The 27,000-nt window shown below is 43.0% G+C and overlaps 1 protein-coding gene across 1 annotated transcript in view; it reads right to left on the bottom strand.

The window, feature by feature from the left end:
• CHN2 (chimerin 2) overlaps positions 1 to 27,000 on the bottom strand; it is a 340,146-nt gene that overhangs the window by 177,387 nt on the left and 135,759 nt on the right. Inside the window, exon 2 of the mRNA XM_018047100.1 lies at positions 1,317 to 1,355. Coding sequence (XP_017902589.1) covers positions 1,317 to 1,355 — 39 coding nt within the window. The remainder of the gene's footprint in view (positions 1 to 1,316; positions 1,356 to 27,000) is intronic.

The raw sequence follows: 27,000 nt of genomic DNA, 5'->3' as shown, positions 1-27,000 counted from the left end.
GAAGGACAGTGGGTACAGCACAAACCCATTTTTCACAGAAGGGATCAACCACAGAAATGCCTTAATATCAGGCATGTGTATTGTAGACACTTGGAAGCATGTGCTTTCCAAAATGGACAGTGGTCAGCGATTGGAAGGGAAGAGTGGAATATGGGGTGGGGATGGTATGTGGTTTATGGGAAATTTTTACTCTCAGCTTTATGTATTTCTCTAATGTTTGTCTTTTATATAGCTTTGTTTTGCTTTTGTTACAGATACATACACACACATGGGTATATGCTGTGTGTGTCTGTGTGTATGTATATACTTCTTTATGTACTTATGTATACAATTTTAAATAGAAAAAAATCATGAAAACTTGCAGGCTGTGAGTCAGGTTTGCTTCTGGGTTCCACTCTGAATGCCACTCTAATGCTTCCTGTAAAACCTTTGCCAAATTACTGAACCTCTTTGATCTCGGGTTCCTTTGTGTGTGAAATGGGGATAAGAGTGGTACCCGTTGCTGAGGGCTAAGATGGGATTTGGGAATTCAGGCACAGAGCTAGCATGGTAGCTGGTACATGGCAGGTCTCAATGGACAGAAGAAACAAGGGCAACATCAATAATGACAGAAATAATTATCCTTATCACTATTGTCTAGAAGCAAAGCTTGAACAAGAGCCTATTCTCCCGGGGTCTCTCCACACCATACCCCTCCCCTTTCTCACTGGAGAATTACTTAGGCGGGTGATACTAAGGAAAGAGAAAATGAGCTTGAGGTGATGACAAGTGCCTGCCTTCACGAGGGGAGTCAGATTGATGACTGATGATCAGATAATGAACCCTGTTTCTAAGGAGTCACCCTTAGTGACCAAACATTATTCTTCCCTATCTGTTAATTTTTTGGTGGTAAATGTCATATGATATTAAGCTATAGGATAAACACTCAAGAACATAAATCATGGAAGTCAACATACTTACCCTTGATGACCAGCTGTGGGAAAAAAGGAAGAAAGGAAGGAAGGATAGAAGGAAAGAGGAAAGGAAGGGAGACAAGGAGCACCCTGAAGAAAGTCAGAGTCAGAATATCCATCTTTTTTTTTTTTTTTTTTTCCTAAGCATTCCTAAGTGAGTCATGGCACCTGGCTCTCATAGGTCCTGGCCAGGGGAGAGGGCTCTATTTTCTCTGACCAATATATCTCCTTAGTAGAAAAAGAAATTTGGATTTGCAGGGCTGTGATGAGGGAGTTTGTGTGTGCACTAAATCAACAGCAAAAATTGTTCAAAAGGCAGGCCTGCTAAAGACTTCTGAGGAGATTTTCATTTTAGATACTCACAGTATGATTTCCATATTGGAGGCTGGTATTCTTCAGCATCTAGAATAAAAAGAAAGAAATCAATCCGTCAGCTTGAATGTCAAACTGCCAACATGTGTCTTCTCTGGGGGAACAATACTGTCAGCAGTCCTTGCCTTCCAGTCCCAAGGGTCCTCTCAGCTCATTTACGGGACAGTTCCAGGCAAGAGGGGGGAATTGGGAAAGGCGACCCTTGTGGACCCAACACCGCTTTGTCCAGGTCACTTACCATGACCGAATCAATTGCTTAACCATTTTCATAGAGTCCAGTAAATCAAAAAAGATTTTTAAAGCAATTAACTTGATTGTACCCTCCAGTAATCCTTTCAAACAGTATTTACTTAACTTGGCATAATAAACACATAATTTATCTCACAGATTCCAATCAGATCTTTAGCCCATTTATTGAGACTTGAGGGCAAGACGCACAGTGGCGAGGATGTAATATTAAATCTGGGAAGTTGTACCACTCAGCCAACTGAACTCCTAAAATACTAGGTCTGACAGTAGAGACACTGATGATTCAATTGGAATCACATCATGTCCTTGAATTTACTCCAGTGTGTGACTTAGGAAATTTCCAGAAAACCTTTCAGCAATCAGAAGTGTCAGAGTGAAAGAGCTGCAACAAAATGGAGAGGACGAAACTGTTATTCATCAGACTAGAAAGCAGACAATGGGAGAAAATCTGCTTGTTCAGTCAGCGCAACAATCCCAATGCTGACAGCTGATTCTATAATTCTGATGGAGTTATCAGAGTCCTCCTGAGCTCATAGCTAAGGTCTTGGTAAAACATACTCCAGCTTAAACAGCCAGAGGGAAAAATCCATTCCCTGACTCACACAATAGTGAGCTGGGGGACTTCTAAGAGTTCTTTTAGTTCAGCAGCTTTCAGCGAGGAAACAGTTTCGTCGTCTTGCGCGTGTATGGCGTCACTCGCCCCGCCCAACGTGCCCTTGTCCTTCTTTTGGTGTCACATACTAAAATTTCATGCAAAGGAATAGAGACTTCCTAATCGCATGCAATAAGACAGTCTGAGGAATCTTCCCCTCCTAAGAAACAAATATGCTCACTATACATGAAAAGAAACTGGAGTGGTGAAAGTCCCCCAACTCTTACTCAATCGCAGTTGTGTAGCTTAAATGAAATTCTTTCGCAATTAGTTACTTACTCTCTGGGATCCATCCTATCACAGAGGCAACTAAACACCTCCTAAGACAGTTTCATACAAAAACATCTGGATAGTTAGGCTTACCTAGTCAGGAACTTCTCTATGGATAATCAGCCACATAGACACACACACAAAACAGTGTATTAATAATGGTTTACGTTGTTATGCAAACTTTGTTTGCTAAAAAAAGTGAAACTCCTAATACCTTAGCCAAGGTGGACAATGTAATAGTGAGCTTTTAACCTAAACAAGCAATTAATTTCATTCTATATGTTGTTGCTTAGTCGCTAAGTCATATCTGACTCTTTTGAGACCCCATGGACTGTAACCCTCCTGGCTCTTCTGTTCGTGGGATTTTTCAGGCAAGAGCACTGGAGTGGGTTGTCATTTTCTTCTCCAGGGAATCTTGTAGACCCAGGGATTGAACCCGTGTCTTCTGCTTTGCAGGCAGATTCTTCACCACTGAACCACCTGGGAAGCCCATTCTATATGTAACACAGACCAATTTTAATGGATGAATATGGTGTTTGTTTATAAAGAACTCTCAAATAAAATAAATCATATTGCTGAATTTACAACAAAATTCTAGAACCATTCATACAATACTACCTCACCAGAAAAGCCAGGTCCTGTGTGTTAAAACACTGATGACACCTTCAAAAATCTTTTTCAAAGATATAGAACCAACACGCACACATACACATACACCAGACTGCATAGTAGTAGGAATTCCTGAGATGTCATCTACCCGAAGATGTCTTTATTATTTTAGATGAGATTTACTCTATAAGCTAAGTAGAACCTCCAGACCAAGAAATAGTCAAGAATATTCAGAACTGAAAAGTGTATCTTTCTACGTGCTGAGGGAACTTCCCCTCAAAATAAGTAGTCTCCTTAATTCAGTTTTCAGATACACAACTTGGATCTCCCACAGGGCTTCTTATCTGAAGTCAGAAGTTTGGATTAAATGGCCGCTCACTGCTCACTTCAGTCTTGCTCTATGAAAAACCTGGAATTTTCACCTGAAATATTGGCTCCTATCCTTTAAACTTACATTTAGGCTTCCCTACACATAAACGCTTTATCCCTTTTGCATTGCTCCTTGTTGGTAACGTCACATAGAGGTGAAGAAAGCTGTCCATAGAGACTGGATATCATAATGCTGCCTTGTTTAAAAATCCTCCATTGTCTCTCATCTGCATTTGGAATAAAATACAAACATGGGTTTCTGTGACAGCTCAGCTGTTAAGAATCCACATGCAATGCAAGAGATACAGGAGATGTGGGTTCGATCCCTGGGTCAGGAAGATCCCCTGGAGGAGAGCATGGCAATCTACTCCAGTATTCTTGCCTGGAGAATTCCAGAGACAGAGGAGCCTGGCAGGCTATACAGTCCATAGAGTCGCAAAGAGTCTGTCATGACTGAGGGACTGAGCACATATACTGACAAACATTATACTGTGGGCTCCAGTCCTGCCCTCCTCTTCACCCCACTGCAGGCATTTCCCTGCTTCTCACGTATTGTCCAACCATACTGGTCTTCTCTCTTTTCCCAGAACAAGCCAAGCCAAGGCAAGGCCCCTGGCCTTTGCTCCTGTGGGCCCTCCAAGTAAAAATTCTCCTCTAACAGACTTTTGCATGGCTGACTTGCTCTATCATGTGGGGTTCAACTGAAATTTCTCCTCCCAGGGGTCGTCTTTGCCAATCTTACGTAAAACAGCCTTCTCCCACCCCCCAGTCTCCTGCATAGCACTTATTACCATCAGAAATTTTTTATTGATTTGTTGGCTTGTTATTACTGGCCTCATCTCAGTATTAGCTAAACTCCACACAAGCAGGAATTTTGCCTCATTCACTTAGGCCTCACTGACCCTCAAGAAGATTGCATGGCATATAATGGACATTCAAAAAGCATGTGCTAAATAAATGAATGAATTCTCAGGGCTCAGACTGTACCTCTGACAACTACCGGCTTGAATGACATGAAGCAGGTTACTCGACTTCTTTTCAGTTCAGTTCAGTTGCTCAGTTGTTTCTAACTCTTTGCGACCCCATGGACTGCCGCACGCCAGGCCTCCCTGTCTATCATCAACTCCCAGAGTTTACTCAGACTCATGTCCATTGAGTCAGTGATTCCCTCCAACCATCTCATTCTCTGTCGTCCCCTTTTCCTCCTGCTTCAATTTTTCCCAGAATCAGGGTCTTTTCAAATGAGTCAATTCTTTGCATTAGGTGGCCAAAGTATTGGAATTTCAGCTTCAGCATCAGTCCTTCCAATGAATATTCAGGACTGATTTCCTTTAGGATGGACTGGTTGGATCTCCTTGCAGTCCAAGTGACTCTCAAGAGTCTTCTCCAACACCACAATTCAAAAGCATCAATTCTTTGGCACTCAGCTTTCTCTATACTCCAACTCTCACATCCATACATGACTACTAGAAAAACCATAGCTTTGACTAGATGGACCTTTGTTGGTCTCTGCTTTTTAATATGTTGTCTAGGTTGGTCATAACTTTTCTTCCAAGGAGCAAGTGTCTTTTAATTTCATGGCTGCAGTCACCATCTGCAGTGATTTTGGACCCCAAAACAATAAAGTCTGTCACTGTTTCTACTGTTTCCCCATCTATTTGCCATGAAGTTATGGGACCAGATGCCATGATCTTAGTTTTTTGAATGTTGAGTTTTAAGCAAACTTCTTTTAAGAGCCTCCAGTACTCATCTTTATTAAACCAAAAAATAAGTGTACCTCCCGTATAACTGATCGCTTGTGGTTACTGTGACAATTAAATGAGATAATATATATAAAGTCCTTGGGACAGAGCCTGGTAAACAGCAAGTCCTCCACGAAGCCCCACTAATGCTGTTGTGCGGTCATGGTTACATCACCCTGTCCTGATTCTTCCCAGGTAAACTCAGGCTCATGCCTCCTCTCCCTTGGCTACAGTCAGCAACAATCTGTGTTCTTGCCCCCAGATCTGGAGGCTGTAATTAAGCTCCAGTGCTGTTGTCATGGAAGGTTTTTCTTTCTCATAAAAGAATCCAAAGTGAGAGGCCATTTGTCATGCTTCAGTGGAGCAACTATAATTACCTTGGTCTTAGAGATTCATTTCACAAGCCACTAAAGTGCACTGTTAGGAGGTTTTCGTCAAGCAACAAGGCACAGAATATTTTTAATATGTTGAAACAAATCTTTAGCTGCCTTCAACACTGTCCCACCAACATCGCATTTGCCCCAATCTCACACAGTATTTTTTTTTTTAATCTGCCATATTCTTAAATAGCCTGATACCGTATATTTTTAAAAAACTGAAATAGGTTTTCTAGGTCATTGAGTTCATCTTCCTCATTTGGCAAATGAGGAAAACGAAATGAGAATGATGAAGTGGCTTTCTCAAGGTCATAAAATAAGTCAGAGGAAGCGGTGGGATTAGAGCAGGGAGCTCTGCCCTCCAGCCTCTGACACATTGTCATCCTTGCCAGGAAATTCACCCTAATTTACATAAACTGACGCCAAGGAAAAAAAAATTATATAACAGACTTGATCCTGCAATTCTTGTGAATCTCGGAAGAAAAAATAAAACAGAAAGAAATGCAGTCATATGAGTCAGACATAAAAGACAAATATCATATGATATCATTTACATGTGGAATCTATTAAAATGATACAAATGAACTTATTTACAAAACAGAAACAGACTCACAGACTTACTTAGAAAACAAATTTATGGTTATCAAATGGGAAAGGTGAGGGAGGAGGGATAAATTTTAGGATATTGGAATTCACATACATAGTATAAATTAATATACATACTACTGTACATAAAATAGATAACTGGCAAGAACCAACTGTATAGGACAGAGAACTCTACTCAATACTCTGTAATAACCAATTGGGAAAAGAACCTGGAAAGAGTGGATATATGTATATTATATTACAGATTTGATCCTACAATTCTTGTGAAGCATATATATGTATCTGTATAACTAAATCACTTTGCTGTACATGTGAAACTAACACAACATTGTAAATCAACTATAGGCCAATATAAAATAAAACTGAAAAACAATAAAAAGAAAATTCATATCAAGTCAACGGTGGACATTATTCCATCAATACACAAACCCCATCTTAATAGGGCTTCCCTTGTGGCTCAGTCGGTAAGAAATCCACCTGCAATGCAGGAGACCCAGGTTCGATCCCTGGGTTGGGAAGATCCCCTGGAGATGGAAATGGCAATCCACTCCAATATTCTTGCCTGGAGAATCCCATGGACAGAGGAGCCTGGAAGGCTAGAGTCCATTGAGTTGCAAAGAGTTAGACATCACTGAAGCAACTGAGCACACAGCTAATAGTTAAATCCAGGAGATGCAAGATACAGAAAGTACTGAAAACAAAAGCCATTATGTTTTGAGGAAGGGTATCATTTTATTAAACATTTTAGAGAAATAGATATAATGCAGAAGGGAGGAAGCAGAACCAACAAAACTTCCTTGTTCTAAGAAAAAAAACTATTATTGAACCCAGATGGACAGTTAAATTTTTCAAAAGTTATACGTTTTTCAAAAGGTCAGTTCAGTCGCTCAGTCGTGTCCGACTCTTTGCGACCCCATGAGTCGCAGCGCACCAGGCCTCCCTGTCCATCAGCAATTCCCAGAGTTCACTCAGTCTCACGTCCATCGAGTCAGTGATGCCATCCAGCCATCTCATCAGAGAGGCTTAAAAAACAAATTGCTTAAAAACTCTGACAAATAGCTATCTAACTTTAAAAACTGTGTAGCCTTTTGTCCTCAGCAATTCTATTCATGTGAACTCAGCCTAAGGTAGAAATTGAACATGTGTACAAACATGACTATATGGACAGTGTTCCCTGCTGCTTCGGGTACAGCAGTGAACCTAACAGCCCAGAAAGGAGTGTAAAATGAATGACCACATGCCATAGCCATGAAGCGATGGTGCTAGTCAGAGGTCTGTGACCCACAGCATGGCCTCTAGAGCTAGACAAGGTTCGAAACCCTAACGTGGTTTCTTACTAGCTGTGTGACCTTAAACAAGTTATCTCATCTCTCTGTCCTTTAGTTTTTCAGCCTATAGAATGAGAGTAATAATACTATCCAACACACAGCATGTTGTGAAGACAGGATGGTTTGTCTGGCGTGAGTAAACTCTATCTTTGCTTGCATTATTATCTTTCCTTAATGACACAGAAAAATATTCATGCTATGTTATATACTAAACAAATGAGGTCATAGAATAATTTAATAAATATCCCACTTTAAGAAAAAGATAAGTAATTATATACATCAGTTCAGTTCAGTCACTCAGTCATGTCCGACTCTTTGCGACCCCATGGACTGTAGCACGCCAGGCTTCCCTGTCCATCACCAACTCCTGGAGCCTACTCAAACTCATGTCCATTGCGTTGGTGATGCCATCTAACCATCTCATCCTCTGTTGCCCCCTTCTCCTCCCATCCTCAATCCTTCCCAGCATCAGGGTCTGTTCCAATAAGTTGGTTCTTCGTATCAGGTGGCCAAATCAATTATATACATAAAAATGTTTTACTTATAAGACTATAAACCTGTTAACACAGGGGATTTCTAATTTTCTCTTCTTTTGTCCACCTGTATTTCCTAATTTTATATTCAAATTGCTTGTACAAAAATTAAGACATATGAGAAATAATTGCTAGGTAGTTTCTCTTTTTGAACACGCTCTCTAAATAAATCACCACGTTGAAAATTAAGCACAAGTGAAAAGGCCTCACAAAAAATAATTCCTATAATAACACATGCAGCACGAACAGAATTTATCCAGGAGGAGCTAAGGATGAAGACAAAAGAAAAGTGATCAGGGCTTCTCAAAGGCTAAGCCCCATTCCCTTGGCTCTCTTAAAAATTCTGTGAAATAAATGTTAATGAGCAATTCTAAGCAAGTTGGCAATATGCTCATTAAAGATGGATGGGAAAGAGAAAAAAGATATAGATACTTAGAAAACTATCAAAACCTTACAAAAATAGGTAAGACCATCACACAAATGAAATAATCTATAAAGACTAAAACATATGAAACAAAAAGGAAAAAAAAGTTGGTTTCAAGGGCCTGGAGATACAGGTTAAATCTTAGAAACAGTCTTAAGAAAACCTTATGTGCCGAAGTAACTAAACCCTGAAAAGACAGAACTGCCATTGTGAACTGTGGGGGAAGATGGGGAATTCTGGGATCAACACATGACAGGGGCAATAAAGAGGGCCATTAAAAAGTCAACTTTCTAGATCAACAGCATGACAAAAAATAATTTCATATGTCTCTTAAAATACACAGCATGTTGAAAAGCAGAAACCCCAACAATTTTTTAAAATGTGTATTTTAGAAAGTTCCTAACCTCCGAAAAAAAAGCACCATAAATAGACTTCTGTGAATCCTTCCAGATTTTGTCCTGTAAATGGCTAGAATAGAGTTTATAGAAATGGTCTCATATCATATATGGGCTTATCAGGTAGCTCAGTGGGTAAAGAATCCACCTGCAATGCAGGAGACATAGAGACATGAGTTTGATCCCTGGGTTGGGATGATCCCCTTGAGGAGACCAGAGCAACCCTCTCGAGGAGAGCAGAGCAACCCACTCCAGTATTCTTGCCTGGGGAATCCCATGGACAGAGGAGCCTGGTGGGCTACAGTCCACAGGGTCACAAAGAGTCGGACATGTCTGAAGCACCTGGCATGCAGCATATCATATATAGTATCATGCAATCAGTTTTCGCATTTAATGATCTTTCTTAAGCATTTTTTTCCATGTCAGTACATACAGATCGTGGTTTCCTTTTTAAAAGCTGTGGTTTGGTCTTCCACTATATCTGTGTACCAGAATAATGCACTTCTGTAAACATTTCCAACTGATGGATATTTGAGTTATTGTCAATGTTTTGAAACAATGCTGCAATGATAGGTTGTAGGCATAGTTTAGATTCTGTAAAGTTGAATTTCTGGCTGAAGGGTGTATTTTTGATTTTCAAAGATATTGTGAAAATGGCTTTCAAAAAGGTATATCAATTAGAATTCTTAGTCAGGTGTGACAAAATGCCTACTGCTCCACACCCTCACCAAACACTGGCTGTTATAAATATATATTTTAATTTTTGATGCCTTTAGACTTAATTAGGGGGGATTTCCCTGGTGGTTCAGTGGTTAAGACTTCGTCTTCCAAAACTGGGGGTGCAGGTTTGCTCCCTGGTCGGGGAGCCAAGATCCCATATGTGTCGAGGCCAAAAAACCAAAACCTAAAACAGAAGTGATGGTGTAACAAATTCAATACAGACTAAAAATGATCCACATAAAAACATATATCTCAAAAAAAGAGACTCAATTAGAAAAATATACAAATGAAATTAACTCCATTTGCAGAGAAGCAAACACCTGCACGGAATGCTCCTGGGAATGAACCTGTGAAAACATATGGCCGAGCAGTAAGACAAAAACATGCTAATCCCCCACGTTTTTGCTAACCCCCCCACATTTTGGTGACTGCAGCTGGAAGGTTATATTCTTCTAAGCATTTCCAGCTCCAGAAATATGCTGGTTTGAGGAGCAAGTGTAAAGGAATTTGGGGACTGATTAATGAAGAAAAATTCGAGAATGCCATGTGCTACACTTGGGTAAGTGACAGCTAAAGAGGAAATACCTGTAAACATCCAGGAGAGCCAGATTCTTTTGCTTGGCTCAGTGGAGGATGACTGGACTCACAGAAACACACAAGCAGGGGCTTTGGAAAACAAGAGGAGTGAAAGGTTCACTGGCTTCAAGAATGATCTACCAAGGAGGTTGGAGATGATCCACCCTTCAGAATATGTCAGACAAAGCTGCCTATACAGCATCAGGGGGATCATTTGGGAAGTAGAGGGTGGAAGAACTGGGTCCCTCCCTCTGCCATCCCCTTGCCCAGAAGAGCCAGGTCTCTGCTGTCACTTTTGATTTATGGATGCACACATTTGCAAATGGGCTGCAGTTCATGGGCTTTTTCCAAGGAAGTTGGGTGGGAACAGGTTTTTCAATCAGCCATGGGACAGCTACACAATGAGATGACAGTTCAGAATTTGTGGGTGATTAGTTTAATGGGCCCAGAATGGGTTGGGATCCAAATGAAAGCAAACAAGCACAGCATGAGGAGTATGCTATGTTTCTGCACACGCTGCAACATGTCCTTCACACACACACACACACACACACACACAATGCCCAAGCTTGGGTCTTGGGAAGTGTGTGAAGGGCCAAAGCATGCAGCCTGCGGCTATGGTCTTGTCAAGCCATTCCAGCCAATGGTGTCACGGCTGAGCGGTGGGATGACCTGAAGAGCATCCTAACTGCCACCAAACATTGAGATGTCAAGGCTGCTATGGAGCTTCCTTGCTGTCACACTGGCTGAGGAATATACAGAAATGTGTTCTAACACTTGTCACCTGCACAGGCCCCATGCTTTCCCCAGAGAAATCAGATATCCATGTATTTGCTTCGAAAAATGCTGCCTGTGGTAAGGAACGAGGGCCTGGTGTGCATCTGTTCCTCTCATTTCAGGGATTTTTGTAACTGATTTAGCCCTACTTGCAGAGAATGGTTAATAAGATATATTCTGGAAATTATTGATGGGCCCACAGGCTGGGCCCCAAGGCCAAGGCTAAGCTGAGATTTTCTGAAGATGATGAAACCATTCACTGAGGGCCTTGGGCTGGAGTTTGTGGTCACTAGAGGGCACTGGGGCCACATGGAGCTTCAGAGCCCCTTCTTATGCAGAGGCAGGAGGAGACGCTCCTGTTCAACAGGTATTTATTGAATAAATACAGTGAGACAAGCCCTGGGTATGCCTCTGTGAACAAGGCAGGTAGGGCTTCGTGCTCTGCGTGATCTGCACCCTGGCCACCTTGCCCTGGTCATCTCGTTTGTCTCCTCTCTTGCCCACTACTCCAGCCACTGTTTTTCATTTCTACTGAAGTATAGTTGATGTACAATGCTGTGTTAGTTACTGCTGTACAGCAAAGTGATTTAGTTATACACAGGCTTCCCTGGTGGCTCAGACGGTAAAGAATCTACCTACAATGCAGGAGACCAAGGTTTGATCTCTGGGACCAGAAGACTCCCTGGAGTCCCACTCCAGTATTCTCGCCTGTAGAATTCCATGGACAGAGAAACCTGGTGGGCTATAGTCCATGGGGTTCCAAAGAGTCAGACACAATTGTGACTAATGCTTTCATATATCTATATATACTTTTTTAAAGTATACTTTTAATATATATATATATACTTCAAAAAATATTCATTTTCAATAACGTTTACCATAGGATATTAAAAACAGTTCCCTGTGCTATACAGAAGGACCTCTTTTGATCCTTGAATATCCATCCAGATTGTTCCAGTCTTAGCGATGTTATACATTCTCTTTCCTCTGATTTTCACATGGCCGGCTTCATTATTATTTGGATCTCAGTTTAGATGTTCTGGCTCCTCAGGGACATCTTCCTATACTATTCAACCCAAAGTTGTCTTTTGGATGCCTTTTTTAACTCTTGGCAGAGCCTCTTTATTATCTTATTTTTTAAAATTATGTGCTTATGTATTTCTTTGTTTGTATTTGGAGACAAAAGTATAGGCCAGGCTAGACAGAGCTACTTATGAGAGCAAGAACCTCATGTATCTTGTTCTCTGATGCCTCGGTTACCCTCACCTTTGATTAATTTTTAAAAGGCACCCATTTCAGGCAGGTGCATGACTTGTCCTCTGGACAGCATCTGTGTGTGAAGAAGATGCTTCCTCCAGGAGACAGAACCCTGAGTCAGAGCACAGGCCTGGCAAGCGGAGTCCAGGTTGGGTTCTGCCTTCACTCATCCCCTTGACTGGGCACCAACAGCATGACTGGAATGGCCTGACCAGAATGGCCCTGACTGTGGTATCCCAGGATATAGCAGGTGCTCAATAAAGCATTGATTAAGTGAAAGACAGATTTGTTTCATGACTCGAAACAGGGATACAAAGAAACAAGGAGAAAACCCAACAGCAAGAGAGTATATAAGAGGAATATCTAGCAGAACTTCCCAAACTTCGGCAACCTGAATGGGGCCTGGGCCAGTTACACCTGGCTTTGAGCAGCTCTGTACAGGACTCCTAGAAAAGTGGAGTCAAACAGCAAGGCCCAGCAAGACTGAGAGAATCATAAGTAACTTCTAGTACATTAAGCCTAGTCAAAGAGGTATGCGATCACCTAGATATCTACTTACAGCACCCATGGCAAGCAGTGCCTTGTGAACAAATGATCATGACTGTTAGACCAAGGTGTAGCCTGTCAAGACCAGAAGCAAGACAGAACATGGCCTTGAGAGCTAGAAGTGGTTCAGACTCCTGGCTGAAACAGAGTGTGTGTGTGTGTGTGTGTGTGTGTGTGTGTGTGTGTGTGTGTGTGTGTGTGTGTGTGTGTGTGTGTGTGTGTGTGTGTGTGTGTGTGTTTCAGAGAGGCTGGGGATGAAATTAAAGAGGCAAGCAGGGACCAGATAATTAAGGGCTTTTAAAATCATGCTAAGGGCTTGCCCTTGTTCTAGAAGGAAGCGGAAATATAAGCAAGCAGGAGGCAGCACCCAATTTGTATTTTAGAAAGATCACTCCAACTGCAGTGTGAAGTCGAATTGGAAGAAGAGAAGATGGGAGGGAGAGAGGTAAGCAGGGTGGAGACCAATCAGGAGCTGGGTCACAACCTAAGCTGGCTGGACACTAATGGTTGGAATTCTAACGGTGGCAGTAGAGATGGAGAAAACGGAATGGGTTTGGAAGATGTTGAGGAGACAGAATCTACAGGACTTGGTGATAAAGTGGATGTAAACAGAGAAGGAGAGGAGGAAAAATGACTTCTGATGGAAGAAGATGAATGGTTTTTGGCACAAGGAGCTGGATGGATAGTGATGCCATTCGCAGAAATAGGGCAGACCAGAGGAGAAGCAGGTTTGGCAGATGGCGGTGCACACGGCTTTTCCCTGTTGGAAAGAGACATGTATGGGACAGCCAAGTTAGCCTATCTAAGGGGCCTGGAGTTCAGAAGAGAGATCTGGCCGAGAGATCTGGAAACGGAAGCCCCCACATACTGCGTTTTGGCAACGCAGTCACCAAAGTAGTTGACACAACAAGGCCTTTGAGAGAAATCTCCAGGAACATCAACATTTAAGGGTTGAGAAAAAAAAAAAGAGAGTAAGTAGAGACCCAAGAGATAAGAGAGAAAGCATGAGATGAGGTGACAGAAAAGATTTTTAAAAGGAGAAGTGGTCAAATGTATCAGAAGCTGTTCACATGAGATAAGCCTGAGGAGGACTCACTGCTTCAGCAGCAAGCAGTTTATATGACCTTGCAGTGGACTGTGGGCAGAAGCCACAGTTAAGTAAGATGAAGGGTGAATGGAAGTTGAGAAAACTGAACTTGTGAGTATGAACAACTCTTTTTGAGAAGTGTGGCAGTCACATGGGGGCAAAAATATCTTTCCAGTAAAGGGCGACGGTGATCAAGAGAGATAAAGAAACATTCACCATCTCTCCTGAGACCTGACATATGCTGAACTTATGTTGGGATTTGGCACACAGCATGTTCAATGATGGTTACTCACCTCACACAAGACAGGGAGAAGAAACCTTTGGACACGGAGCAGATGACGCCTCTTTCTGTTTTGTAATGTGTCCTGGTGTTACTTTTCGTGTATGTGGTCAGACAGAGTTGTTTATGGTGACCTTAGTGGGGGTGCCTCTTTTGGTGAAGTAGGAGAGAGGGACTTAAAGTGATAAGAAGAAAAATGTGATGTATCTGTCTAGTATGTTCAGTTCAGTTCAGTTTAGTTGCTCAGTCGAGTCCAACTCTTTGCAACCCCATGGACTGCAGCATACCAGGCTTCCCTGTCCATCACCAACTCCCAGAGCTTGCTCAAACTCATGTCCACTGATGCCACGTGATGCCATCGATGCCAGTGATGCCAACCAACCATCTCATCCTCTGTCATCCCCTTCTCCTGCCTTCAATCTTTCCCAATGAGTTGGTTCTTTGCATCAGGTGGCCAAAGTACTGGAGTTTCAGCTTCAGCATCAGTCCTTCCAATGAATATTCAGGACTGATTTCCTTTAAGATTGACTGGTCAAATCTCCTTGCATTTCAGGGACTCTCAAGAGTCTTCTCCAACACCACAGTTCAAAAGCATCAATTCTCAGTGCTCAGCTTGCTTTATAGTATGTACTATTTTGTTTCTGTTTTGCAAGAAGAGTTGAACTATGTTTTATAACAAGAGTACGTGGTGGAACATTTAAACAAAGAAGAGATGAGAGACACAAGACAAAGGAGCTCTAATTTCGATGTCACTGTTGTTACCTCTTGTCCATGTCCCTGGTCTCTCTTTCCTCCAGGGCCTTCTCCCTACTTTCTGAGTTTCTCCAACATTTAAGTTCCTCCCAGCATGACAGAGCTGCTTTCCTCACGGACCATTTCCTTCTTTAACATTCACACGTTTCCTCCTCTGCTATTTCTTCAGAGACAACTCCACACCCACAACTTCCATTCAGCCTGGAAGCCTCTCTTCTCTCCCCACCCACCATCCTCACCCCCCACATCCTCCCTTCCAGCATTCTCCTGCCTCCTTACAAATTCTTTTCATCAGAGGAATGTCTTCCTGGCTTTCCTCCAGAAGCCCTTTTGGGCATTCATTTACTCATCCAACAAATATTTACCTAAAGCTTACAGACTACTTGGCACAAAATATTACACTAGGCACTGATGGAGCTATAAAGGCTGGATACAGAATCTAATCACAAGGAATCAATTAGGAGATGAAATGAAGACATCAGCTCATTCACTCATTCAGCAAGCACTGCCTGCTGGGCTTCAGACTCCTGGTCACACATGCACGCAACCGAGACATAAGGTAGAAACGGGTATGTCATATAGAAAGGGTAGACTGAAAGGTGCTGTTACAATGGAGAGGGGAGAGAGGCTATTTTACTTAGTTACTTCTCTCTTTTCAGTAGAAGATGGCTTTTTAAAATCTTTTCTTGGGATTCCCTGGTAGTCCTGTGGTTAGGACTTAGCATTTTCACTGTAATATAGTTGATGTACAATATTATATAAGTTACAGGTATACAACATAAAATTGTACATTTTTAAAGGCTATAATTCATCTATAGTTCTTATAGCTCTAGCTATAAACTGGCTATATTCCCTTTGTTGTACAACATATCCTTATAGCTTATTTTTATACATAATAGTTCGCACCTCTTAATCCTCTACCCCTATCTTGCCCTTCCCCCATTCCCTCTCCCACTACTCAGTTACTCCTTAACCTGAAGGAGATGTCTTCTTCCTTAGAGAAGACAACTTAGGGATGCCTTCAGCCAGCTCTCTACACTTGCCATTCAGAAAAGCCATTTTCTTCTCCTATTATAATAATACCTTCCCTGTATGTCTTGGGGCTTCCCTAATAGCTCAGTTTGTAAAGAATCTGCCTGCAATGCAAGAGACCCCAGTTCAATTCCTGGGTCGGGAAGATCCCCTGGAGAAGGGATCAGCTACCCACTCCAATATTCTTGGGCTTCCCTTGTGGCTCAGCTGGTAAAGAATCTGCCTGCAATGCGGGAGACCTGGGTTCGATCCCTGGGTTGGGAAGATCCCTGGAGATGGGAAGGGCTACCCACTCCAGTATTCTGGCCTGGAGAATTCCATGGGCAGAGTCCATGGGGTCGCAAAGAGTTGGACAAGACTGAGCGACTTTCACTTTCACTTTTCCCTTCGTGTGTCTTGAGCTTACTGTGGGTATTTGTGTCTCCTCAGATACACAGTGGTGGTGGTAGTGACAGACTAAATTCTCACGAGAACAGCTCATAAATCACAGCCCTGGAAATGTTGCTACTGGCAAGGAAAGAAAGATTTTGCCCAGGTTATATTCAGAGTCAAAAAGAGGAACTTTAGAGGAAGTGGGGTCTTCTACCGAGAGTGGGAAGGAATTTTAAGCACCCGTAGATTCTAGATTTGGGAGTAGGTCGCTTAAATACATCAAATCTAATCTTCACGATTTTCTTGAATCATCTGTCCACATCCAACCGTCTATCCACTCATCTCCTCTATCCACTTATCCATCCATCAATTAACCCATCCTTCCAGCAAATACTTATGTGCCAGGCACTGCGCTGCATGATAAAGATACCCATGAGCAAGGCAAATTCAGTCCCTGATTCCAAAGTGCCTTCAGTCCAGCAATGAAAGCAAACAAACATTTTGTAAAAAATAATTTCAATAAACTAGAAAAACTGTTATGATAGACAAAGTGCTATTTAAGGAAGCATATAGAGGGGTCTTGCAAGGTAAGTATTTTTATCTCCTAGTGATGAGGAAACTGAGACTCAAAAAATTAAGTAATTTCCCCCAAAGTCACTCATTTCACGGAAAACAATTCAAATCCTGGTCTGTTTTGCTTCAGAGCCAACTGACTTTTCTCCCCATCACCCTGGTCCCATAGAGGAATCAGCAGTGCAGAAGCGAAAGTGAAAATTTCAGTTCTTTCTTATTTTTCTTTTGCTTCAGTGATGTAACATGGTTTGAACATTGTAGAAAGCAGCATTAGAGAAGCAAGAATGCTTAGGACATTATTCCATTTTCTGCCATTTAAAAAAAAACCTAAAAGAGTGAAATCTCACTAACTGGAATCTCTCCTCTCTCTCCTTTCTCCTCTCCTCCCCTCCCTTCCTCTCTCCTTTCTTCCTGTCTATTCTCCCACCGTCCACCTCTGCTCTTCTACCTCAAGGGTGCTCTATGTATCAGGTTCTATGGGTGATTCTTCCTCAGTTTCACCATCAATGGAAATATTAAGCCCATGCCTAGACCCAGCTTATTAGCAACCAGTCTGGCAACAAATGGGCCCTCTGGTTTAACACCGCCACTCTTCATGACTGGTTCAGTTCACACCAATTGGCACGGTTAATATAATTGTAGTAAGTGATGTCAGGAATGGATATGTCAGCAGCCGCCAGCTCTGGCCACGTCTGCCAGGTCATTGTTGGTTTTACAAGCTGAAACAGAATAGACTGCAGTGAAATCTGCCTTTCAGAGGGCCAGTGGCTAGGCAGTCACCTGTGAAGGAGAGAACCAGTCTGGAACATGGAGAATTTAGAGATTTCTCATGATGGGCAGCTCAAGGAAGGGCAGAAAACTGTGCTCTTGTTACTGATGGGAGCTTCTCACCCCAGCTCCATTCTCAGCTCACTGGGTGATTTTCCCCTGCTTGCCCAACCCCAACCCAGATGGACAGGGAATGAATGGGCTGGATGCCCAATCTCCTGGTGGGAGGCTCCAGAATTCCTAAAATTATCTGAGTCCTGGAGCAGCTGCAGTCTCCCCACTGCTGAGTATTCTCTGCACAGAGCTGGTCCACGGGGGCCTGGAGGTGAAAAGGCAGCATGCTGACGCCAGTAGCCCTGGTACAGCCATCCTTCGCCCCGTGACGGAACAAGTGAACCCTTCACCCACCATGGAATAACTGAATAGCCTCACATGTGTGGGGAGAATTAGAGTGAGTATATGCCGTATGCCCAAATACACAGTGTTAGTGGGGAAGGCTTCCCCACTCCTGTAATGTGAAACGTGCTCAGTAAGCGAACTCCTTCTGGCCTCTATCAGGGCCTATGTTGTGTCCTGGGGGAGATGGATGCCATTTGTCTCCAGGCTTTGTGCCAGCTTCTGAGAGCACTTCACCTGGAGGTGAATGGCTGCCTTCTACAGTACCTGGGGGACAGGTAAGCCTATGTAATTCTGGGGTTCAATAATGTGCAAGTCCACGGAGCCAGCCACCCTCCAGCCTGCCCTTAGTAACATAGCTGACACTTCAGCCTCTGCCTGCTCTACTTTGCTCGGCTTCTGTTTGTATAGAACGGCTAAATACTGGGGATTCCCCCAGCAGAAGGAGGCCTCCATTTTCTTAATGAGCAGATCCTCTACAAAAAGTTTTTGAATATATAAAATTAGACATATCAATGAATTTATCAGATATCTACTGTCTGCTACGCTTAGTCACTCAGTCGTGTCTGACTCTTTCCGACTCCATGGACTTATTCTTTACCAACTGAGCTATCAGGGAAACCCTCATGGAGTCATTAGCCCGCCAGATTCCTCTGTCTATGGGGATTCTACTACTACTATTTAATTCATTAATTCAGTTAGACACATGTACTTAAAACCAAGTATAATGTAATACACCGATTAAGAGATAGTGCTTTCATCTACTCATATTTCATTGGATAACTTTATGTAATCTATTTAATCTCTCTATGAATTACTTTGTCGCTCAGTCATGTCCGACTCTTTGTGACCCCATGGACTATACAGTCTATGGAATTCTCCAGGCCAGAATACTGGAGTGAGTAGTCTTTCCCTTCTCCAGGGGATCTTCCTAAAACAGGGACTGAACCCAGGTCTCCTGCATTGCAGGCAGATTCTTTACCAGCTGAGCCACAAGGGAAGCCCAACAATACTGGAGTGGGTAACCTATCCCTTCTCCAGTAGATCTTCCTGACCCAGGAATAGAACTGCATTGCAGGCGGATTCTTTACCAACTGAGCTATCAGGGAAGCCCACTCTTTATGTATAGCTTTGGCACTTTTGATTCATCTAAGACATTTTTTTCCTAAAGTGCATCATATTCTTCCTTAGTCTTTGCGGAGAAAAAAAACAAAGATCCATGTGATACAATGTGGCTGCTGGATATCTTCTCCAGCCCCCACCACAAAATCACAACTCATGAGAACAGCTGGCTGTTCATTCATCCTATAAGTGGTCTCTACAACATAATGACTGGCTATGTTATTTTTTCAAGTGATTTTAAAAAGCCTGTTTATGAAAACTATGAAGGTGCTAAGGAATAAGGTGGCTGATGTGAAAAGCTCTCTAAGATGTTAAGTTTTAAAAGGGAGGCACAGCCAGCCCATTGTTTGCAGAGCACAGAATAGCTCTGGAAGATTCTGCCAGGGTTAAAGTTGTCTGAGGAGGAGGAGAGCTGGGGACTGCGGGCCAGAAGATATGGGAGACTTTGGCCATTAAGTAACCTCTTTAAGAAGGCAAAACTATCATCAATTAAGGTAATTTCAGGTTGACTGTGTCTCTTCCAGAAAGTAGTTGAGGGTGCAAAATAAAGCAACTGAGAGAAGACCATCAACATGAGAGATTTTGTATAAATAAAAATTAAAGCAACACTCCCTTTCTGAAAGCTCATCTGGGGCATATATCATAATATAGACACAAGTATTTTGACCTTTTTGAGAGGCTTTCATTACGTGATGTTGTTAGGTGTCTCAGGCTCAGTCTTATTTAATACTCATAACAAGCTTATAAAATACGAATTATCAGTCCCATTGTACAGGTGAGTAAACTGAGGAATAGTGAGGTTGCCCAGAGTCACAGAGTTAATAGGCAACAGGACTAAATATTCAAATGGAGGTCTGTCCAATTCTGAAAATCTGCCTCTCCCATTGAGCCCTGGTACATCACGGGACGTCAAATATATATAATCACACAGGATCTTCAAACAGTGCTGTGAGGTGGGTAGTACTATCCCATTTTACAGATAAGGGAAGCTGAGGATCCAAGGGGATCACACTCTGCCCAAAGTTGGTCATCTTCTTTGTACCCCATAAAAACTATACTCTGTACACCCAATGGTCATCTTAGGAGGACTAACCTATTATTTTATCACAAGCATTAAACACATTTGCTTCACAAGGTTAATCTGTTTACTCCGATCTAAGGTTGCATTAATCATGTCTTCATCTACAACCAACCTAAACTTCACCTATTACTGTAAACAATAAAGACAGATGAGGCCCAGCCCGGCTGTCTGGAGGGGCTGTCGTTGGCTCAGATCCTTGCAGCCTCCCGAAAACCAGCGCCGCCAGTGCTGCTCTCCTCCTGGGTTTCAGTGCTCTGCGGTTTCTTATCACTTTGCTTTAAAAATAACTTCTCAACAGAAGTATTTTCTAAAGATCACACGCATGCACACCAGCGACACTTCAGACATCTCACCCACCACACCACAAAGCAACAGAAACAGCACAGGAAGCGCCACCGAGGGTACAGGAAGGAGAAACAAGAGTCAGAGCAGCCCTTCACAGTCTGCAAGATGCTCACTGAAAGCCCAGGGTTCAACTCGGCATTCGCGTGTCTTTATCACTTGGATGCCGCTCGCTCGAATAAATGTAGGCAGGAAGGAAAGCCTTCCTGTCACCGTGGCAGGGTGGATGACAGCATTGGCAGGTCTATAATTAAAGGGTTAAGAATAAGACAAACAACAGGCAGGGCCAGTGATTGCTGGAAGAGAAAGTATTTACATTACATAACAGAACAAGAAGAATAGACACCTCCCCCCACGCGCCCCCAGCTCCCGCTGTTATTTAGTGTCGCCTGTCTGCACCACACTTGGGACAGCCGTCCGCGTGCGGGCAGCAGAGTCATATCCTCTTGCTGTTTGCACAGTGGCACATCTGTCTTCCTAATCGCAGTATGTGAAAGTTCCTGCCTCCATGACCAGAATCAGAAACCAAGCGTTAAAACAAATCTTTCCCTAACATTATCCTGTCTGAAGATGTTTGCACTTGTGACATCTGTTTATCTGTGTTTAACGGCACTGGCATAAGGAGAAATAGTGTATTTACACACCTGTGCTGTTATAAAAGATCATTTGTCCAGATAAATATTTACCCGTCATTCTGTTCTTGAGCTCATGTTGGTGCTGGGCACACAGAGGAAGAATTCTTCCCTTCAGGCAGTTCCCACTTCCAGTTCCCACTTCTGAATGGAGTCTATGGTGGGTGTGTGTGCGCAAGTGTCATGCCTCTGGGAGGGGTGAGTGGGAAAGATGAGGAAACCAACACAGAGGAGACTGCATTGGAGCTGGGCACTGAAGGATAAGTAGGAGTTTGCTGGGCTCTGCATTATAGGGAAGAGAAGGAAGGCAGGGGTGAAAGGGAGGATGGGGACACTGGTTTCCCTTGCAGAGTTCTGAGAAGGAAGGAGACTTCTTGTTTGTTTGTTGCGTGTTTCTGACAAAGGAGTATTTTCTCACAAAAGGTGGCTCATCATTTCCACAGAGTCTGGGCCCTAACAAAGCCATCTTTCCCTGCCTATAGTGAATGCATAGGCAGATACAAGATGGACCAGCAGCCTGTGAATGGAAGGATAGCTTGCATCCTGTCAAGGGGTAAGGAGAGGGTCACACAGAAATTCCTTCAGGGTGACCAGCTGTCTCACCTTCTCTTGTAAGCATGCGGCCTATTAACCCTTGCTGCTCAGGGCAGAGCTCCCTCTATGATTACTCCCAGTGGGTGCCCTGTGGCTTCTGGTGAAATGTAAGTGCAGTGTGAATCCAGTGGAGAGCCACCCTAGTGTCCCCCAGACCCCAGTGCTCCCCTGCAGCTTTATTCTCTTCAGCACCTCCCAAAGAAGAGCTCTGTTATACACCAGGTGCTCAGTAATTGCTTGTTTGTGTAACTGACCAACTGAATGACCACTATCAAAGGGGAGGAAGAAAAACCCAGATCCTTCTTTTAGAATGTCTATTGCAGCCATCAGTACTGCCTTTTTAGGACCCCAGGTTCAAGCAAGGCAAGTCCTCTGCACTGCCTATAGTGTCCACATGGCCAGCCACAAGCTGGCTGATGGGATTAAAAAGAAGAGTGGAGCATATGGGAAGTGTTCTTAAGCTAGGATGTACAGTGTGCCCTACCTGACATGCAAACTCTGATACATACCAATCAATAACTAGTGTGGCCAGGATCTGACTGTCAGAACTCAAAAATGAGAAAAGGAAAAAGCAAAGAAAGCAGCCAGAAATGATTAGATCTGGAGAGTCTAAATAAGAGCGAAAGGTCCTTGGTCTCAATGTCAGCGTCCAAGCACTGGGTGGGAGCTTCCCTTGTCTAGGGTTTCCTACCCTCTGGTAGGAAGTGGGTGTTCTTCTGGGCGCTAAGAGAGCACATACCAAACCAGTAACAATTTGCTGGATCAAGAGGCTGAGCCTTCAGCAGCAGCTGTTTGTAGGTTTTTCATATGCAACCTTTAGCTGCTTAGGGGTTGGTTCTCTCTTCCAAGTTCATTTGTTACACTGTAAAAGGCTTTCCTCCAGTCCCCCTCTGAGTGACAGAGGATGCTGGAAGGACTCCACTGTTTCACTTCCATGAGCACCGATGCACTGAATAGAAGGTTCTGGAAAGAAGGCGTACTTGATCTTGACCACCACTGAGACTGTCTATGGAATTCTGGATGGCTTTCTAAATGCATTTTATATCACCAGTATTTTCAAAGCTATTACACTAAAAATATTCTAAATGTATCCACTGATTAGATAACTTATCTCTTACACATAGTAAATGACTCAAGGTATCAATAATAAGGGTACAGTTGTCTTCTCCAAGACATGAGCTTCCTGTATATACCCAGATGTGTATTTCCGCATTTGACATTTTCCCCCCAGTCTAGTCCTTTGACCCTAATTCTTACAGCTAAGGTACACAGACATGAAAAGCATGGAATCTGATGGTCATTTTCTAAACAGAATTTCTTTTAAAATAGAATTATAGGAATAATGTTTCTAGTCCCTCACCATTGTAGCTTTGTGATGTCAAATTGCCACAATTCTATCAGCCAAATTTTTCTACACTCATCTTGTGTGGTGAATTAGTAATTACAAGATTGAATTTATTTATCATCTGACTTTTAAAATATATTTTAGTCTTTTCTGATGGCAGGGTGGTCAGATATACGGGTTGTCAAAGGCCAGGTAATCTTCAAAATGTCAAGGGCTGCCAACCTCATAACACAGTGTATTTTTTATTATCTGGACTTTTCTCACCAGCTCACACACTCATCTCATCCCTGACTCTTATCCATTACTGCTGAAAATCCAGAGATTACTGGTACAAAAGATGCTGCCTCTGTAACCACAGGCTTATTCATGGGCTGGGGAGACTGGGGTGGAGGGTGTGGGATAAGGTGCATAAATTGGAAAACCAGAAAGAAGTCCAGGGGTGAAGAAATCAGCCAGAAAAACACTAGTGGAAGAAACAGAGCCAGGTCGAATATGAAACCATGCCCTAATTTCTTAGAGCAGAATTTTGCCCCAAATTCCCAAGGCTGCTGGTATTTTCATGTTCATCCAACTTGCTTCCAGTTTTTATTTTTAAAACTACACAAATGTAAGGGAAAGCCAGCTAACTTAAAGGACCAACTGCATCTTTAGATTCTTTTGGGGATCCTTTTCTCCTCAAGAGACCCCAGTATCTTCTTGATCTGCTATTCTCTGTGTGTATGTCTCTCACTCACTCTGCCATCTCTCCTCCCAAGAGAGGTCATTTTCTCTGAGCAGGGACTGTGAATGCTTTTAACAGCAGCTCCAGCATGAAGTGGCGGAGGCTGTGGGCTCAGAAGAGAGTGGGCCAGGACCCAGGGTGTGGGAGGCTGGTGAAGAATGGTTCACGCAGCCGGGTGGGCCTCCCTGCTTTGCTGTTGCTCTGCACACTCCACCCAGCTTCGCCCTGGTGGGAACCTAACACCCATCCTTTCGTCATTTTCTCTGAATCCTACTTCTAAGTCCCATAGACTGCCAACATCTGAGAGATAAACAAGGCTTTCAACTCAGCGCTGAAAAGGGAGGAAAGAGTGGGCGTTTCTCAGCCAACTGCAGCTCACACTCCCCTCTTAATAAACATAAAGACCTCATGCTTCATCCTTACCCACATCTGACTCCTGCTGTAGAAGGAAGGACATCTTCCGGGACAGGACCACTGCCAAGACTGAGCCTTCCTCTGTGTGATTCAGGTTAGCAGCTAGCAGTTGTATTTCCTGCTGACTATGTCCTGAGCCAAGAATTTTACAATTATCTTTTCACTTCAGCCTACCCATGGATAGGCATGACCATTATTCTTACTTTTAAAATGGGAAGGAAAAAAAAAAAAAAAAAGACTTCCCTGGTCATCTAGTAGTTAAGAATCCATCTTCCAACACAGGAGACATGGATTTGATCCCTGGTCAGGGAACTAAGATCCCACATGCCAGGGGGTCAATGAATCCCACGTACTACAACTCGAGAGCCTGCACAATGCAACTAGAGAAGTTCAAACAACGAAGACCCAGTGCAGCCAAAGATTAAAATAAATCAATAAATAAAAATAAAATGTGCAAAAAGAGCCTCAGAGAGAAACTGGCCCCAGACAGCCCAACGGGTAAGAGGCCAAGCCGGGGTCACATACGAACAGTTTCACTCCAGGGCAGGTGCTCAGAACCACCTCTCCATGGGGCTGTTTATTTTCTTCTTTTTATGGAGATACATCACATTGTACTATTCATTTTATTTTTCCAGATCACAGAAGCCAGGTCTCCACCTGAATTCTGATTTCATCCATCGTTTGCATCTCCATCCCACAGCCAATTCAGTCAAAAAAGACTGTGTTGGTAATCCTGAGTATGAAGGGAACAACTGACTCTCTGACAGGAGTAGTCTCTGCTTCTCCCAGGGGTCTCCTCAGTGAGTGTGTGGGTCTGTGTGTGTGTATGTGTGTCTATGTGTGGTACAGAGATTAATATCACAGAACTATAGTCCTAAGGTTCCCTTGCCTCAGGCTTCCAATCGGGTTCAGCCAATGGGAGCCTTGGGCAGGAAAGGGAAGGAGGGAGCAGAGAGTTGCTGAGGTATTTCTTCCTGTTCTCTCTTTGTTCTGGTGTTTCAGTGACGACCCTCATGACCACCACGGTCCAGGCTCGTCTCCTGTGGCTCTAGCCCTCCCCAGGCTCCAGCAGTAACACAGTTTCTTCCTGTTTCCCTTTCAGACGTCGGAGTGTTCATGGCTACCCACCACTGGCAAGCCCTGGGTGCTTCAGAATGTCTGGTTCCTTTCGCCCACTGATGCTTCTTTAAAAAAAAGTCCCTTCATTAACTTCTGTTCAACACCCCAGCTGAGGGTGCCTTCTTCCCCTTCCAGGACCCAACAGAGACCCTTTAACACCCCCTAGACCAAAGGAAAGGCAAAAAGAGCCCTAAACAAGACCTGAAGAGGACGAAGCCCATTTAATTTTATAGGGAATTTGGACTCACTTTTTATAAACTGGAATCAAATACGTTGTCCAAAGGTGAGAAGAGGCCTGGATATACTTCGAGTTTCCCCAGCTGTGCCTTTGTTACAATCTAGGGAGACTTTGAATCCCATAAGCTGGAACAGGAAACCTCACTGCAGCATTTAAACGTTGGTGGGTTAAATTTGGAATATGAATAAACATTTACCCTTGCTACGTACTGCATAATTTCACATCTGTAATGAACTTCCTGTGCTAAACTACACACCACTTCTAAACTCACTCCTTGCAAAGACGCTCTCATCTGCCCTCTGGGTTTTTCTAAAAATAAAAATGATAACCACATTACCAACATGTCCCTATTTTCTCTTGGTGATGTAGTCTGAGCCTAAGCAAGGCCTCCAAGTTTAGTGGGCTATTTTTCTTGTCTTCATATGATATGCATGCCACAAAACCTGCAATTATGGGGTTTCTAAGAATTTAAATGATATGTTCTAGATACTAACTCAATTCCTTTGTTTTTCATACACACAGAAATGCACACACACATAAACAACATCCAGGAACATGAGTGTGTCTCTTGAATGTCAATCAGTGACCAAAATCAAATTTTATAAACAGGTTTCAGAAAAGCCAACTTCATTAACCCTTTATGAATTACGATAAATAAATGAATATCCATTTATTTATCCAGAAAGGCATTCTCTCTGATGTTCTCCAGTCATGAAAGATTCTTAGAGTCAGTACAATTCTCAATTACACCCACACAGAAATTAATCAGTCTGACTCTATGCACTGTGATTAAGTTCATTCAATGGAGTGACACTGTTTCAAGTTACACTTACTAGGTGTGACACCCAAATAATCTTATACCTCCAGAGCTCAGGATTGCAGACCACTGTGCTGAGGAAGGCCAGGGTCATTTTAGAAGACAGACTGTCAAACACACTATCTTTCAAGATGACCTTGTGATATTAAAATAGAATAAGGTACACTTCACTATTTTAATTTAAAAAATGGGTCAGATCATAAAACACGATATGTCAGGGGAGTCTGTAATTTCCTCGGTTCTGTCTCACTGCAACAAAAATTTGAAGTGACAGACCAGTGTTACAGCTCTGTGTTACAGCTCAGTTTTATTTGGCAAGTAAAGGAAAATAAAAGCGTAAGGGTGGGCCGACCCAAAAGACATGGTAAGAAAAGAAGCACCCCCTAACCCTGGCTCAATTTTGGCTCCTCATGGAGGCTAACTACTTTACAATTTTGTAGTGGTTTTTGCCATACATTGACATGAGTTACCCATGGGTGTACATGTGTCCCCCATCCTGAAGCCTCCTCCCACCTCCCTCCCCATCCCATCCCTCAGGGTCATCCCAGTGCACCAGCCC

The sequence above is a fragment of the Capra hircus genome, chromosome 4, assembly GCF_001704415.2.
Source record: "Capra hircus breed San Clemente chromosome 4, ASM170441v1, whole genome shotgun sequence".
In the NCBI taxonomy this organism is placed as follows: Eukaryota; Metazoa; Chordata; class Mammalia; order Artiodactyla; family Bovidae; genus Capra; species Capra hircus.
This window is presented reverse-complemented; position numbering and strand designations above follow the sequence as displayed.